General features: G+C 38.1%; 1 protein-coding gene across 1 annotated transcript in view; it reads right to left on the bottom strand.

The window, feature by feature from the left end:
* The window catches only part of LOC311288616 (uncharacterized protein), a 66810-nt gene that overhangs the window by 3276 nt on the left and 47191 nt on the right, over positions 1 to 16343 (bottom strand). The window contains exons 3-4 of the mRNA XM_084406120.1: positions 935 to 1057; positions 720 to 792 (exon numbers count right to left, since the gene is read on the bottom strand). Coding sequence (XP_084262246.1) covers positions 720 to 792; positions 935 to 1057 — 196 coding nt within the window. The remainder of the gene's footprint in view (positions 1 to 719; positions 793 to 934; positions 1058 to 16343) is intronic.

Below are 16343 nucleotides of genomic sequence, written 5' to 3'. Positions count from 1 at the left end.
AACCCCAAACCTTTGAATGATACTGGATATAGCAAAAATTTGGCACTGAGTAAACAATGGGCCTTTTGTATCAATCCCCTATGTGTGCACATACAAATTTTCCACAATTTCCACTAATAAGTGGAAACACAGCTAGTAATTTGCATAAAACATGCCCAAACTTAATCCACATAAGGGCTTCTGTATTTAAAAATATATATATATATGTTATTTATTTCTAGAGTCAAGTAGTTAATTTCTAATAATATATATTAAATAAACTGTCTTATAAATAAATGAGTTGTTTCTAGACTGTAAACAATTATTTTCATTATTTGTAATCACAACTTTATCTTTTGTCAAATCAACTTAGATAATTAATGTGGTTCAGATAACATAATACTTTGAGTTTCTATTGATTAAACCAATCTCCTTCATTGCATTAACTCAATTGTTTAATTTCAATGAACTCAAAATGTTAAGGCAACCAGGTAACTTACTTTTTTTAGTTAAACCAACAATAATGTTTGCCCCTGGGAGTATGTGATTTTTGAATGAGTGGTTTCCATTGGTTGTAAATTCTATCATAAATTTAGATTCAAATTTTTGTGCAAACTTACTGATAAATTATGATTTCTCTATGAAAATATATGTATGCGTTCAAAACTGAATGAGACCCGATGTTTACCGATATTAATGGAAAATGACTTCTTGTAGGTGGTGTGGTGATGTTACTGTACCTTGAAATGGTGCCACCTGATGGCAGTCTGTGATATGCCCTCCATTCATTTGCTCCATTTGCCTTTGCTTTTCCTTGAATAAATAGACAATAATTTATGAACATTTTTAAAGCAAATGAATTCTACCTCTAAAGTAGTGCAAATGAAAAGGTATTCAGAAACCAAAAATGCACTCTAAGAGATTGATACATTTAACAAGGAGTTTGAACACTGACTTGTTGAAGCTGTTTGTTTATTAGCTGATTCTTAAGCATCATGTTGTAACTGCTGCTCTGGGGCTGCCGTGGCACTGCTGACGGGGCTTCCTGAAGATGAGGCACCATTCCTGCACCTTGATCCTAAGACAGACAGATAAAGAAAGATCACTATTAAACCTGCATTCAGTTTCAAACTTTTCAAATGAAAACGTGTCAAAACAATGGCCATCATATCCACACAGACATGATCTCACCTTCACTTGACCCACACAAACAACTGTAACTAACTACACATAATCTCACCGTGATCAAAGACATGAAGCCATTCAGCGTAACTCAACACCACTAAAAAGGTCATCTCAACCAAGCCCACATGTTCTAACAGGGCTTCTTTCCTTAGCAAAGTCGTAAACATCTGTAAATAACCACAGAGAATTCAGACCAGACCCTGCCTTCCCAGAGCCATGGACGTTTGTTTTTGTTGGCTTTGTCTAAATGCACCCCTCCGCCCGAACAGTTCATCTAGGCATTCCCATATTCCTATTCCCACAGAAGAAATGCTCCCCACCCTCTTCCCTCCCTACTCCCATCCGAATCCTGAAAACACCTCGCACTCATGCGTAACCGGAGTAGAACATTAATCATAGACTATTATGAAGACGTTGAGAGATAACTACAAACCGTCCATGGCAGAACAAAATGATCTGCTTCACGTCATAAAGACACAAACATAAACACAAAATGAAATTACTGGGTTTATTATGTTGTGTGAATTAAATTAAATCTTAAACTACATATGCTTAGCATCACACATAGCTAATATCAAGCTGGAGAACAAGCAGAGGTAATCTGAGGCACTAACAGACACGCCTAGCATGAATCTGGTGTAATCATCTTTGCTTGTAGCAGGCAGAGTGATGAAACGGCTTCCCAAGGGGAATATCGTGGTGCTTTGCAGTGGAAATGAATGGCTTGTCTGCAGCACTAGTGCTGGTAATGGATATTGATCCAGCACTTGGGTATGTGCAGCAGGAATGAAAAGCTGGTTTAGATGCTTTTGTAGGTTGGGCTGTGTTAGGGATGTGCCTCTGAATTGTCCATGCATGATTCTGTTTACCATTAAGAGCTAAAACGTCTAATGATTATTAAGAATACTCGCATCTGTTACTTCTTAAAGTGACAGTTCACCCCAAAATTAACATTCTTATCATTTACTCAGCTTTGTTCACCATTCACTCAAGTTCATATATGGGTTTGGAACAATAAAGGGTGAGTAAATGATGCCAGAATGTTGATTACTATGATAATCAGCGACTCTTTCACAAATCCTAAGTAAAAAAACCCTGGATTTTCCACTAAGCGAACGCTAGATGGCGCATGCGCACTCTCACAGTCCTAAACAAAAACAGCTCGGTGCGTTTAACCGCTTGATCCTCCTCAAGAGTTTACGCTGAGCTTCTCTGTCGCCTGTCTTTATCGATCCCCTTATTGAAAAAACAAACCAGTCTACTCTCTATCCAATCAGCCTAGTGTATTGACAAATATGAATTATTAGTGTGCTCATTAGAAGTAGTGACGACACGTTTTAGTCTGTCAGGACGCAGCTTGCGCTCTATCCGGCAGAGCTCGCCAAGTTAAACAGCGTTTCCGATGGTGCCCTCGATAAGTCTTTCTTTCTTTTTTTTTCTTCTGTCCTGAGCTACACCAAAACCTCACAAGCTTTCCAGAGCATCCAGCCACACACACACACGTTTCAAAGCAGTCCGTCAAGCCGCTTCCCCTTTCCGTTCCGCGCGCTCACTCAGCTTTTCATGCAACTCGCATTTAAGCGTGCATTTAATAGATTAGATATCACAGCAGCAGAGGTTATCAAAGCAATCCGCTGCCTTTGTTGTCGAACAGAATGCAACCGTCCCTGTGCGTACAAGACGGTAACAAAGAAAGAGAGATATGTTTAACCCTGTCAAATCCATCGGGGTGGAAAGAAAGATGTAAATTTGGATTCTCTCTCTCTCTCTCTCTCTCTTTTGCAGTATTGTAGCCAATTTACATTGCAAAATAAGTACAATAGCAATAGAGTGAAGTAATAGTATTGATAAACAAAATTAAGCAAAAGTATCAAATAAAACAGAAGAATATAATTAGAAATGCTAAATATAATTTAGACCGTGCAAATGTAGGCAAAAAGATGAAGGCATTAATTACAAGGTATTTTTAAAGGATACCAATGAAAAACAGCACTAAATATGCCCTAAACCACATAAAAGATACATAATTGCCCATATCAAACTAACAAGAGAAATAAAAACCAATTATGCATTTGCGTGCGGCAGAGCATGAAAGGGTGTTCTATCACTTAACCCAGAGCATGCATGTTTGACCTTGTTTTTGTCTTCTAAACAAGGGTTATTATAGTTAAAACTGAACTATTTTTAAATATATAATAAATATAATATAGGTGTTCCAATTTCATACCTGCTCCAAAACCTCACATAAAGTGAACTATGGTTGGTTGTTTTGCCATTTTACATTTAATCATTTAGCAGACCTTTATCCAAAGTGACTTACAAATTAGGAGAGCCAATCAATCAAACCAACAATAGGGCAACAATATAAGTGCTGTCACTATAAGTCCCAATTTGTCTAGCACAGTTTTTTTTTTTTTTTAAATAGGCTAGATATATAGAATAGTAAGTGTTAGTGGGTCAAGTGTTTACGATAAAGATGCGTCTTCAGCCGTTTCTTGAAAATAGCTAAAGACTCAACAGCTTGGGTTGAGATAAGCAGGTCATTCCACTATGGTACAGTACAAGGTAAAGGCTTGTGAAAGTGATTTTGTGGGATGGAACCACATGGCGCCGTTCACTTGCAGAATAGAACACAAGCTTCTGGAGGTCTTCACATAAGTCTGAAGTATGAGTTTAGGTACAGGGGTGCAGAGCCAGTGGTTGTTCTGCAGGCAAATATCAGTGCCTTGAATTTGAAGTGGCAATTGGCAACCAGTGCAATTTTATGAGGAGAGGTGTGACATGCGCTCTCTTTGGCTCATTAAAGACCACTATTGCTGCTGTATTCTGGATCAGTTGCAGAGGTTTGACAGTTGATGCTGGAAGGCTTGCCAAGAGAGCATTACAATAGTCCAGTCTGGATGTAACAACAGCTTGGGCAAGGAGTTGCGTAGCATGCTGCAATAGGAAGGGCCTGATCTTCCTAATGTTGTATAAACGGGCAAATCTGCAGGACCGGGCAGTTCTGTGAAGATTAACTGATCATCAATCACAACTCCAAAATTCCTGGCTGTCCTGGACGGAGTTATGGTTTACAAACCTAACTAAATGGAGAAGTTGTGATGTAGTGTTGGGTTAAAACAATTTACCATTGATACTCATTCATATACTGTTCAACCAATCTTGGACTTTTGGTTACATCCTGAGATTGAGATCCCATATTAAAGACCAGGTTTTATTTGCCAAAAAACAAGTGAAAAGTCAAATATATCTATATTTAGGTCCATTTTCCAGGCTTTAGCTAATTGTCATGGGAAAACGACTGAGAAGCAGCAGTGCAGGACTACAGGAAGGGAAGGAGAGAGAGAGAGAGAGAGAGAGAGAGAGAGAGAGAGAGAGAGAGAGAGGGGTTGTTGCTGAATGTCAGTGAAGTCGCTTTGTCATGCAACTCCAAGTGACCTTGCTAAGAGTAGAGAGGGGGAGGGACAGAAAAAGGGAAAGCTTATGACTGCAAGAGTTAGGAAAGAATGAGACAAGGATGAATGGAGTGGGCAGAAAGCAAGGAAGGAGACGACATAAGAGGAGAGAAAGGGACTGACTCAGGCACACAACTTTTGCAAAGCAGGTAGAATTAGAAAGTGGAGTGGATAATGGAAGAGGGAGCGAGATAGAGAGAGAGAGTGCATGCGAGGAAAGCGTGCGAAAGAAAGTGGGACAGAGTTGTGTAGAGCGCTCCGCTGTGCCGTTCTGGCAGAAGTCCAGTCGTCCAGAGAGCAGGCAGACACTAAGTACTGCTTTTATCTCCACGGTAACCAAGTTTGTTTACGTCTATTGCCCTGATGTTGGGGTTAAAGCGCTATGAAATGATGACCGACACAATGTACCAACATTTTTTTTTCTTTTTACAAATTCATGCTGAATATAAGCGTCTGCATTGAATTGATAAGCTCTGATAATATTTAATATGCAGGTTATGCGTGCCCTGATTTATGCGTGTGCACACACAGCGAGATGTACATGTACATGTGTGTGTGATAGTGGGAGCGGCTCACATCATTGGGCATGAGAGGAGGATGTTAATGAATGTGACGCCTGACCTACTTCCACAACAACACATATCAGCTCTCTCTTTCTGTCTCTCCCTCTCTATTTGTGTGGCTCGGAGACAAGAGCCAGCCTTCATGCCAGCCTGGTTAACCACATTGTGCCATGCCTACCATATACACCCCATCACAAAAAATCCTTGGGGCGCTGAGGATATCCACATGTTTTGTTCAGACATGTAAATTTTAGGTAAAAAAAAAAAAAAAAAAATCCTATTACTGAGGGGGGAAAGCGAATAAAGATTGTAGGTGTGTGGGTGGATGGATGTGAAGGAGAGAACAAGCTCCAGTCTTGCTGCTTTGAAGCCTGCTAACTATCCTGGGACCCTTTGAAACACCGCCTCAAATTCCCGAACTGTTCCTGGCACGCACTTCTGCACACACACACACACACACACACACACACGCACACACACACACACTCACTCACCCATCCCCCTACCAGTGCCAGACACTGGAAAGAGTAAGATGTGCACACACACACACACACTTGTGTGATAAAGCATGCACACATACTGCATTCGCACAAAACATATTTACACAATAAAAATGTTCTCACACGTACAGTGCACACATTCACACACACCTGGGCTTGGAGGGAAAGAGCCTCTGCCAGGCTAGTGTTAACTTGGCAGAATGCTTAATTTATTCAGCATTCATTCCTGCCGCAGCTGGGCTCTGTGTCCTCAACCTTGCAGAACGCAGAACCACAGAACCGCATGGGGCTACGTCAAAACCTTCCCATCCGATATCGTCTGCACAGCTCTCCACACCTTTGGCCCTGGCGGACCGTTCTAATTATTACTTAGTAAATTCTTGAATTGCTTTACTTTACCTTGGCTGTCTTCAAAGATCCATCTCAGCAGTTCTATAACAATGCGGCTCTCTTTCTCTGTGCTGGGTGAAGAGGCTTATTTATTTGCGTTTGTCCAAGCTAGGCCCCTCCGAAATACCCTGGAACCATATTCTCCACCATCTGTGTACACCCCCACCCAACCCCACTTCTGTCCACCCTCCTCCCTCCATTCCACCTCAGGGCAAGGTCACTCGGGACGGGCTCTGCTTAGCCGATACACTACAACACAAAGACAACGCGGTCGGCCTTCAACTGCATCTGACTGTTTTATTAAGCCGTTTTACTGTTATTGTGTCTTACACTGTTAGCATGAATACACTGTTTAAATCTCTTACTGAACGCTGAATAATAATGTTAACTGAATAGACAGTTATTCTAATTATTGACATCAATCATAATCAAATCATTTTTAGATTGTTATATTGGTTGGCCAACTTAAGTATTTGCTCAACGGATAATGCATATTTTCAAATGTCTTATCTATATTAATTCATTTATTTAAGATTACATTTTAAACATTTTTAAATACTACACTAAGTTCGTTCATTTAATGACAAATATTTAAATATAGGCTAATTTAAATTCATATATAAAACAAATGATAGAGGTTAGTACAATTTAATTCAACATTACAAAAATACATGAATTGCTTATTTAACTACATATTTGCATATTATTATACTATAACTAATCGTATATTTTGTGTGAAATTCTATTTAAATATTTTTAAATTAAAGTAATAAATTATAACATTTAGATACGTTTATTAATTATTGCATTTAAAAAATATTTAAATAGAAGTATAAGTAAATTAATTATTATTAATATATTTTTTAAAGATAATAGAGGTTAGTACAATGTAATGAAAAATTTACAGATAGCCTATATATATATAAATAGCAAAATAAAGAAATAAAAAAAGCATCTGCATTACACCAGAAAGCAGGCCACCCACCTCTCTAGTTATCGGTAAGTGAGTTGAAAATGTAACAATGGTTGACTACTTGTTCACATGATGCATTTACAAAGTGTCTTCCACTTTCTCTGCTCCATGAAAAACACAGGCTCCCGTAACTGTCTGCTCGCTGCCCTGATGTCTTACAGTCCCTGATGGTCGGACAGACCTCTGGCATTTCTTCTTTTCTGATCTGCTCACATGTTCTGCCTTTGCGTTTCTCATCTACTGGGCAAACACAGTGTCTGTTTGACTACACAGACAGTAGGCCTTTGTTTCCGATGTGAACTGTTTACACGGGGAGAGAAAGTTTGATTCCCATGTAGTTCTCCTGAGATCCCGATACCTTGCAGGTGTATATGTATGAGTGCGGTGCAGAATACCAAGCACACACAGGTCTGCCGGCTCATATCTAATAATGAGGGAGAGATTATTGGAAACAAAGAAATGAAGAGCAGTGTGTGTTGCTACAATGTACCATTATCCCTCACCTATTTGAAGACATTTTCTTCAATTAAAACACACACACACACGTTAGTTTTTATATCATAGTTTAGACTTTTCATTGACTTCTATTGTTTTATACTGAGCTAATTATATTTTCAATGCCCTACCACTAAAAATAACTCTCACAAAAACCTTTCTGATTTTCAGATTTTCTTTAATGACCAGTATCGCTTTACAATAAGGTCCCATTAGTGAACATTGATGCATCAACTATTATTAAGTAACAATGAGCAATACATTTGCTACAATAATTGTTATTCTTTATTATTAGTTTGTTATTCATTGTTAGTTCATTTTATCTCAATTAAATACTACTGATTTTAATAATGTATTAATAAATGTTGAAATTAACATTAACTAAGATGCTTTAGAAGGTTGTTTGTAACTAATGTTAACAAACAAAACCTTGTTTGTAAAATGTTACCCAAAATCCCCAAAATGATTTTCTGCCATCATTTACACACCCTCACGTCTTTCTAAACCTGAATGCCTTTCTTTCTTCTGTGGAACATAAAATAAGATATTCTGTCCATACACTCTAAGGAAAAAAGCGTGTAAAAATTGTACATTTTGGGGTACAATAGCTTATCCCACTAAAGGTTTTTGCCCATCTTTTCTGAGAATCTACAATGAAACTCAATGGTAACCAAAACTGCTACATTGTTCAAAATATCTTCTTTTGTGCTTTGCAGGAACGACATATTTTTGGGTGAGCTAACCCTTTAACGCTTTATTTTGTATATTTCTTTAGCTGTTAACTCATATGAACTGCTGGCTAGACTTAGCTTGGGTCTCCCCATGTTGCCTTGCGCGCAGCGCGATTTTATTCACGATGCTAGGCAGCCTGGACACCATGGACCAGATTTTCCCCTCATAAAGGGAACCAATCACAGAACGGGTAGGGAGCAGCAAGACGATGATGACGTCTATGTGACACACCGAAGCAGTTTGTTTATATCTATGGATCCAACATGGCAGCAGACGCGAAGTTACCTTTCGATGCAGACTTAGATAGTGTTCTAAGTAGTTTAGTCGCTGAACGCCATCGTACATAAATCTCTGACCCATCGTCTTCTTCCTCGTCGAATTTCTGTCGCCCTACAGACGTCATCTGAATAATTGAAACGATTGGCTATGAGCTACGTACAGGCGCATTTGATAGACATTCGTAGCGCCCAATAAACGGCTCTGGGCATTCGTAAACCACGCCTCAAATACGAGAAAATGAACATGTGGTTCCCAGACCACGTCTCAATGAGAAGAGGTCTGACGTTAGCCAGGCTAGGCTAGACTGCAAAAAGCAAGTAAGAAATTAATTGGGAACGGTTGTTAATTCGCTCAATAAAACAGATATGTGAGGATGCAATCTCCCTATGAGCCTTCCGCACATCAAAAAATACACAATATTAAGCAACAAAACTTTCCAGCAGGTTCAGTCCGTATCCTCTGGGATACACATGATAATGCTAAATATCCACATTTTAGTTTAAAAAGCACTGAAGCACAAAAACATGTTTTAAACAAGCACTTCTTCAGCAGCACATCAAACAGCGTATGTGCATTTATTAGTGAACTTAGCTGAGTTTTTAATAATTCATCCCCAGTTTAGAGGCCGAAAGAGAGTTGTTTGCAATATCACAGTGGTCTGAGAGATCTCAGTGAACATGCTGCTTCTCCTCTGGCTTTCACTTTGCAAGAACAGTCAACAGCACACCAGAACTTCCTTCCTGTAGACCACAAGTGTGTGTGTGTGCAAAGAGGGATGAATATCAGGCAGTGCTATTTCTCTCTGAGCACCAGAATAACACCTTCCCTAGAGGTTATTCACGCAGACACACACACTTCCTTCATACCCCGGTCATTATGAGACTCTTTTATAATTTAACTCTCTCTCACTCCATCCCTATTCAATCTGCTCCATTCCGCTGCTAGCACACACACACACACACACACACACACACACACACACACACACACACACACACACACACACACACACACACACACACACACACACACACACACACACACACACACACACACACACACACACACACACACACACACACACACACACACACACACACACACACACACACACACACACACACACACACACACACACACACACAGTCTGAGAGGGATCGTGGGGGGATTACTGCTGTCAGGATAGATCAGCTGCTTAGACCACTCAACCTTGTCTAAATCAGAGTGGTAGAAGCTACATGAAACAGGCAATCCCTTACAAACACTTTATAAACACCTCAGACACTCTTTCTAAACCTGTAATCGTAGCTTATTAGCCTCTAAGACACTCCACAAAGCTACCATGACAGGTTGTCGCCCTAAAATAACACTCATTCTGTAGGGCTTTATCTTCTTCTAAGCACACAAATGTTTTTGTAATGTACTTAAGCTTTGGTTTCCATTTCAGAACAGAATGGTGAAACACGTATGCAAGAAATTCTGTAATAGAAAGTAACAATTTAAATTGAGTTGATTTAGCATAAAGCTGAACCACAAACCCTGTATTTTGGCTAAAACCTCATGAAACATGGTACAAACCCTGACAGGGTGGTCAGGACTGTTTACTTTATCTTTTCATGAATAAAAAAGATAACGAAATTCACCAAGGCTGCATTTATCTTATTAAAAAAATTGATTACTTTTTCACTTTGAATATATTTTAAAGTGTATTTTATTCCTGTAAAAGTTGAATTTACTCCAGTCTTCAGTGTCACATGATCCTTCAGATCCTTCTAATATTCTGATTTGGTGCTTAACTAACATTTCTTATTATTATCAGTGTTGAAAATGTTCTGCAATGTTCTGCAAATTTGTTTGTGGAAATCATGATACTTTTATTTTTATTCAGAATTCAGGATAAAAATAAACATTTTGTAACATTATAAATGTCTTTACTGTCACTTTTGAATGTCAATTTAATTAATCAAAATGATTCATTTCTTTATAACAATCTTTAAAAAAATCGTACTGACCCGAAACTTTTGCATGGTACTTTATGACAATAATAAACACATTATCACTTTGAAGAACCTGTCAAATATACAATTCCAGTTTATCATTACATGGAAACTGACACTGGCATGCTAAGATTGATCGATCAGAATCAAGTATTTCAAAGATATGTGTAATCATAATAATAATAATAATAATATGTGAGGTGTGTGTGTTTCATGACGCCTGCAGCCAGTTCAAGGTATTCTGTCATCCTTATTGGAGAGAGACCTTGGGATCCACCGATTCTTGGCTTTCCTTGTGCAAGCTTAGCAATTTAAATCCACTGATAACATGTGCAAAAAAAGACACACACACACAACATGTCCTTGAGCACTTTCTTTCTATATATAAAACGTGTTTTTATGTGGCTGCTCTTTCTACTCCTTTTTCCTCTTATGACAACCAGAGCTTCAGTTTGATCAGGAAGGGGAGGAGTCACCCGAAAAATGTGGAGATCCTTCAAGGGGCCATTCACACAGAATGAGCTTTTGCTTTGAAAACGCGGGTAGTGGAATGGGGATAAAACGCAAATGCATTTTGTAAAAGTTGAACTTCTTTTAACTTGTGCGGCGCATTTTTAAAATGCAGCGTCATGTTTGAGACGCTGCAAAATATGTGAGACGTGAAAGGTCAAACACGTCCATCTAGCGTGTGTGAAATCAATGGAAAAGTAGCACGGAGGAATGGTAAAATGCACTCTGTGTGAACCGACCCTAAACTATAATAGTGGTTGGTATAATAGTATAATATTTTTGATCAATCAGATATCAATATCAACAGCGATACCTTAACTGATACATTTACATCTTTGTGATTTCTGAGGATAAAACGGGTACTCCGTTGTTTAACAATAAAACAAAAACTTTAACATTAAATATCAATCCTTTAACAAATTCTACAGTGTAGAGTTGCTATTGTAAATGCTGCAAAAACCTAATAACCTAAGAAAAAATTTATATTTAGCTTGGTTTTTATTGATGTATATGAAATAAAATGAAGCATTTCTTGCCAAGTTCATTTTTTCACTTTAAAGCTTTCTTACTTAATGAACAGTAGGTTATTGTGTTAAAACACATTTTAAATGCAGAATCAACCTCAGATGTACAGATGTTTCAAGATCGATCTGCCCACCTCTCTTCAACTCATTCTCAAGCTCTTATTCTGTCTTAGTTTCTTGAGCCTCTTCTCTTGTTTTCACTCTCTTTTACCCTCCGTTGTTCCTTTAATAAAGCATCCTAATCCTGGATGAATGAATTAGGTTAATGCTGGGGAACAGGTCACATAAACAATATTCTCTCTCTCTCTCTCTCTCTCTCTCTCCATCTCACTCTCATGCTCAGTAAGCATGGACTGTTCTTTTAAGCACTGCACACCCGGTTTCATTTGGTAAATTGATTGGGAGATTTGTGTGCTGAGTGGAAGATAAAGCCCCATGGGATGAGTGGAGGAGCCGCCACTATTAAAACTGACAGATGTCAAACACGCAAACACCAATCACACGCTAAGGGGCCACAGTGGCATAGCATTACGTTTATTTATTGCTTTTTAAAGAAGGAAACTTGAACGACGCTTCTTTATTCAACCTCTTACTCCGTCATTAGCTACTTGTATTAAGAGCCGAAACACAGCCAAGTATCTCATGTGCAATTTAAAAGGCATTATACAGAGTACTTGACTCATGTACAACAATTGAATGATTCAAGGGAAACTCTCGATGAGCAATTCTTAAAGTTATGAGAACAAATCATGCTGGAAAAATAAATGAGGCAGAATTAGATTTTTTTTTTTACAAATCGGTGTCAACATGTTATTGGTGGATCTGTTTAATTATGCATGCCACATTCTCGCCCATATGTTCCTCTGCAAGAGTGCGACAGAGGAGGCAGGAATGAAGAACGTGTGTGATGATCCCCTGTTGGGAGGGAATAAAAAGGGATAGAATGTAGGAGATGGATTCACTTTCGGAACATTTGCTGGACTGCCAACTTTAATCCGGGTTTTAATCTTGTCTAAATTATTCTGTAAAGTATGTTATTGCAAAATGTTAGTGTTACACTGTAATATTTGACACGTAGATTCATCCACCATTTTCATAAACTACCAGTTTTAGAAAAAAATAGACATACACTACCATTTTAAAGTTTGGAGTCAGTAATTCATTTATTAATTAGTAATTAATATAGCAAGGATGAATTAAATTGATCAAAATTACTTTCGTAATGTTACAAAACGTTATTTCATAGAAATGCTGTTGTTTTGAACTTTCTATATAAGAATACTGAAAATAAAAGTATCATTTTTTTGAGCAGCAAATCCGCATATTAGAATGATTTCTGAAGGATCATGTGACACTGAAGACTGGAGTGATGGCTTATTAAATTAAAATTGAAAAAGTTATTTTAAATTGTAATAATATTTCACAATATTGCTGTTATTACTGTATTTTGATCAAATAAATGCAGCCTAGAGACTTCTTTCAAAAACATAAAAACAAACTAACTATTTAAAAGAATCTATTGCTGGTTGGTGTATCTTTAAGAAAGTCTAAAGTATCTACAACTACACAGCTGCTTTTTTTTTTTTTTTTACCCACATACTGTATAATGAATATTTATTTTACATAGGTCAAGCCGAGAGAGGTTGTTAAGTAACGTCAGTCTAACTACTGATATTCTCTCTCTCTCTCTCACACACACACACACACCAGTGGTAGCACCAGTGTAATACCCATGTCATTATACAAATGTGTCCTCATAAATCATATAAACAAACACACACGTAACAGACAGGAACAAACACATATGTGGGCGTAATGTCTACAAGTGGTCGACTTGTTAGCTTAGTTGACCCTAGCCACACCCCTCAGTGTGTTCCTCAGCCAATGGGAGTAAAGGATTGGGTGTGTCTACAGTTTGTGGCATGAATAGAGAAGATTTCACAAAATAAACCAGTGTTATGACAGAACCTTAAGCATGACACAATCTGAAAGAATTCACTTTGTGCTCAACAATATGCATGTTAGAGTAAATTCTAGTTGTGAGGATGTTTGTATATAATGTGGGTGTTGATAAGTTGAATTGTTTGAAAAGATGCAATAAATCAGCTATGCAAATCTTTTAGACGGTGACAGTCTGCTTATGCTAATGACCAGTGGATTTACAATGACCTTTTCAGTTATCTGTGGTTAGAAGATATGAAAAAAAAAAAATCATTTTAATTTAGATACATTTGTTAATGAATCATCATGATCAAACTGTGAACCACTTTGACTGATTCGTTCAAAGGAATTACTCAAAGCAATGGTTTGTAATGTTCAGACATCACTATGCACACACGTTTTACTCTACAGAAGACTAATATCTAGCTGATTAAATATTTAGAGCAGAGCGCAACTACAAAATGCATCTTCACTACAGAAATTTCCAGGACATTCCATTGCTTTTTACTCTTTTGCATGGTTGAAAAAACTATTTTAAATGTCCAAAATAGCCTGAAATTGCTTTTTCGATCTAAAAGAAGGATATACGTTGACATACACAATGCTCCACCATGATATGATGCTCTGATATTAGCCACTCAAACATTTGTTTCGTACTACCACCAGTAAATGTTCTCAATTTTATAGATGCTTTGTGATTGTTGTATTCTACACGCTTATAATAATATATTTATAGCTGGGAGTGCATTACTGGGGCAGATGAGATGGATGGGGAAGGCTGAGAGAAGAGGACGAGAGAAAAAAAAAGAGAGCGAGAGAATCAATTATGTGGAAACAGTGACACACTTCAACTTGACTGATATCTTTAACCTGCTCAAGACAACATGTCCTTATTAAAGCTACAGCACACATTTAAATGCACAAATCAGACTCAGATCTGGTAATTCTCCAACCGCACCGCAGCATTTTTCATTCCTGCTTAACATAAAAGTAGAACAAAGGCTCAAACGCTCAACGCTAGTTTTACGCCATCACTCTCTTTTTTTCCTCTCCCTCCTCGTCATTTTCTCCCTCTTCTGTATTCTCCTGTATTCTCCTTCATCACTCTCTCCACAGGGTGTCTGGAAGAGGGCGAGGAAAAGACAACAACAAATGACTGCATGTCAGACAGAATGAATGGTAGAAGAGAGAGAGAGAGAAACACCCAAACAGGAGCAGGAAGGCGCTGAGAGGAGAAAAGACTGAATCAGCATCCACCACAGCAAGAGCTGCTGTCTAGATCACTGCTTCTCAACTGCTTTGGCTTCAGGCTCAGATTTTATATTCGAACACAGAAGTGGTGACCCAACACAGACCCAAAATTGCGCATAAGTAAACAAAAATGTCCTGAAATCCAACATTAACTGGTATTAATCTTAACTACAAATGGATAATTTGTCGTAATATATTCAGATTAGTATACAAATACACAAACAGGCTTGTCTTTATAGTTTTGAGTGTTTGGTTTCTAAATGTCTCTTGAACTTTGATGGCACTCTAACTTTTGACTTTCATGCTCTCAGCAGACAATAATTCCCTAAACAAAGCACATCCTCACTGAAAGTGAACCCGTACCAGTATTTAACGTTGTCTGGGTCATATTTTCTTTTAGCTTGTGTGGTTTTGTATACGATTTCTGAGGATGAGGATGTCAGTCTATTTAAATATGGACTCATGATCCTTCAACATCCATCTATGATAAAAAATATCTGAACATGGAAACAAAAAAAGAACAGACATAAACTAACTAAAGGTTTTGATACTCAAAATGTACTTTCAATGCCTCTAAAACGATGTTTCATTTTTGCAAACGTTGCCACCAGCTGGTAGTTTGCAATATCAAAGCTTAACTTTTAATGATCCAAGCAAATCCCAATGGGTCAAATCAAGTTCTGTCCTGTTCCAATTATAGATATATCACATTATCTCTAGTTAAATGCATTTTTGAATGCTGTTTTGTCTTTCAAGATACAAATACACATTTGTACCATCACATACAGAGGCACTGACATGAAACAGAGCTAGCATGGTCACTATTAAAGTTACATAGGTTTGACATTACGGAGATATGAACAAATACGTGAACAAACAAAAAGCACCATCTAGACTATATATGTAAATGTACCATATCTGGCAAGCAGGTACACTGGAGCTGTCAAACAGCCAGTCATCACTGTCAACACATGGCTTCATCACTGTCAACACAAGGCCGCGTTAGACTCAATCTGACATTTATATAACCCGCTTTAACACAAACACAGTGTCTAACCAAATCCAAAAGTCATCACACACGCGGCTGGTCATGTAGCCTAGTTTTAAACTGATGCTAAATATACAAAGAAAGCAGTGTAGCAACTTCAGCCCGGAATTATAGACTAAACAGGAATTTACAGTATAACGATACAGAGTAAAACGGTCTTTCCCGTTTGAAGCACTCGACTGCTTTCCTGTGTTCAAAGACTGACTAGAACACAAGTCAATAGCATTTGAGCATGGGATTTGAACCAGCATTTCATTGGCTGGAACTACTGAATGAACACACCCTTCACTGAATGAGTCATTTTTTTAAATGTGAATTTACAGACTCGAATCGGGGCTGAATGAAGCATCTCATTCATGAACGAGGAGATGACTAGTAGGTTTGCAATGCAAATGATACAAAGGATAATAATACTTGTTTTCGGTAGTGAACAATGATTGACTTGCATCAAAGAGAAAATGTTTCACTGGCTAAAAGCACTCAAACAGACACTTGTCGTCGCCACCTACTGGCACAACGAT

Source organism: Rutilus rutilus, assembly GCF_951802725.1.
Source record: "Rutilus rutilus genome assembly, chromosome: 3".
In the NCBI taxonomy this organism is placed as follows: domain Eukaryota; kingdom Metazoa; phylum Chordata; class Actinopteri; order Cypriniformes; family Leuciscidae; genus Rutilus; species Rutilus rutilus.
The sequence above is the reverse complement of the archived record's forward strand: the minus strand, read 5'-3'. Positions and strand labels throughout refer to the sequence as shown.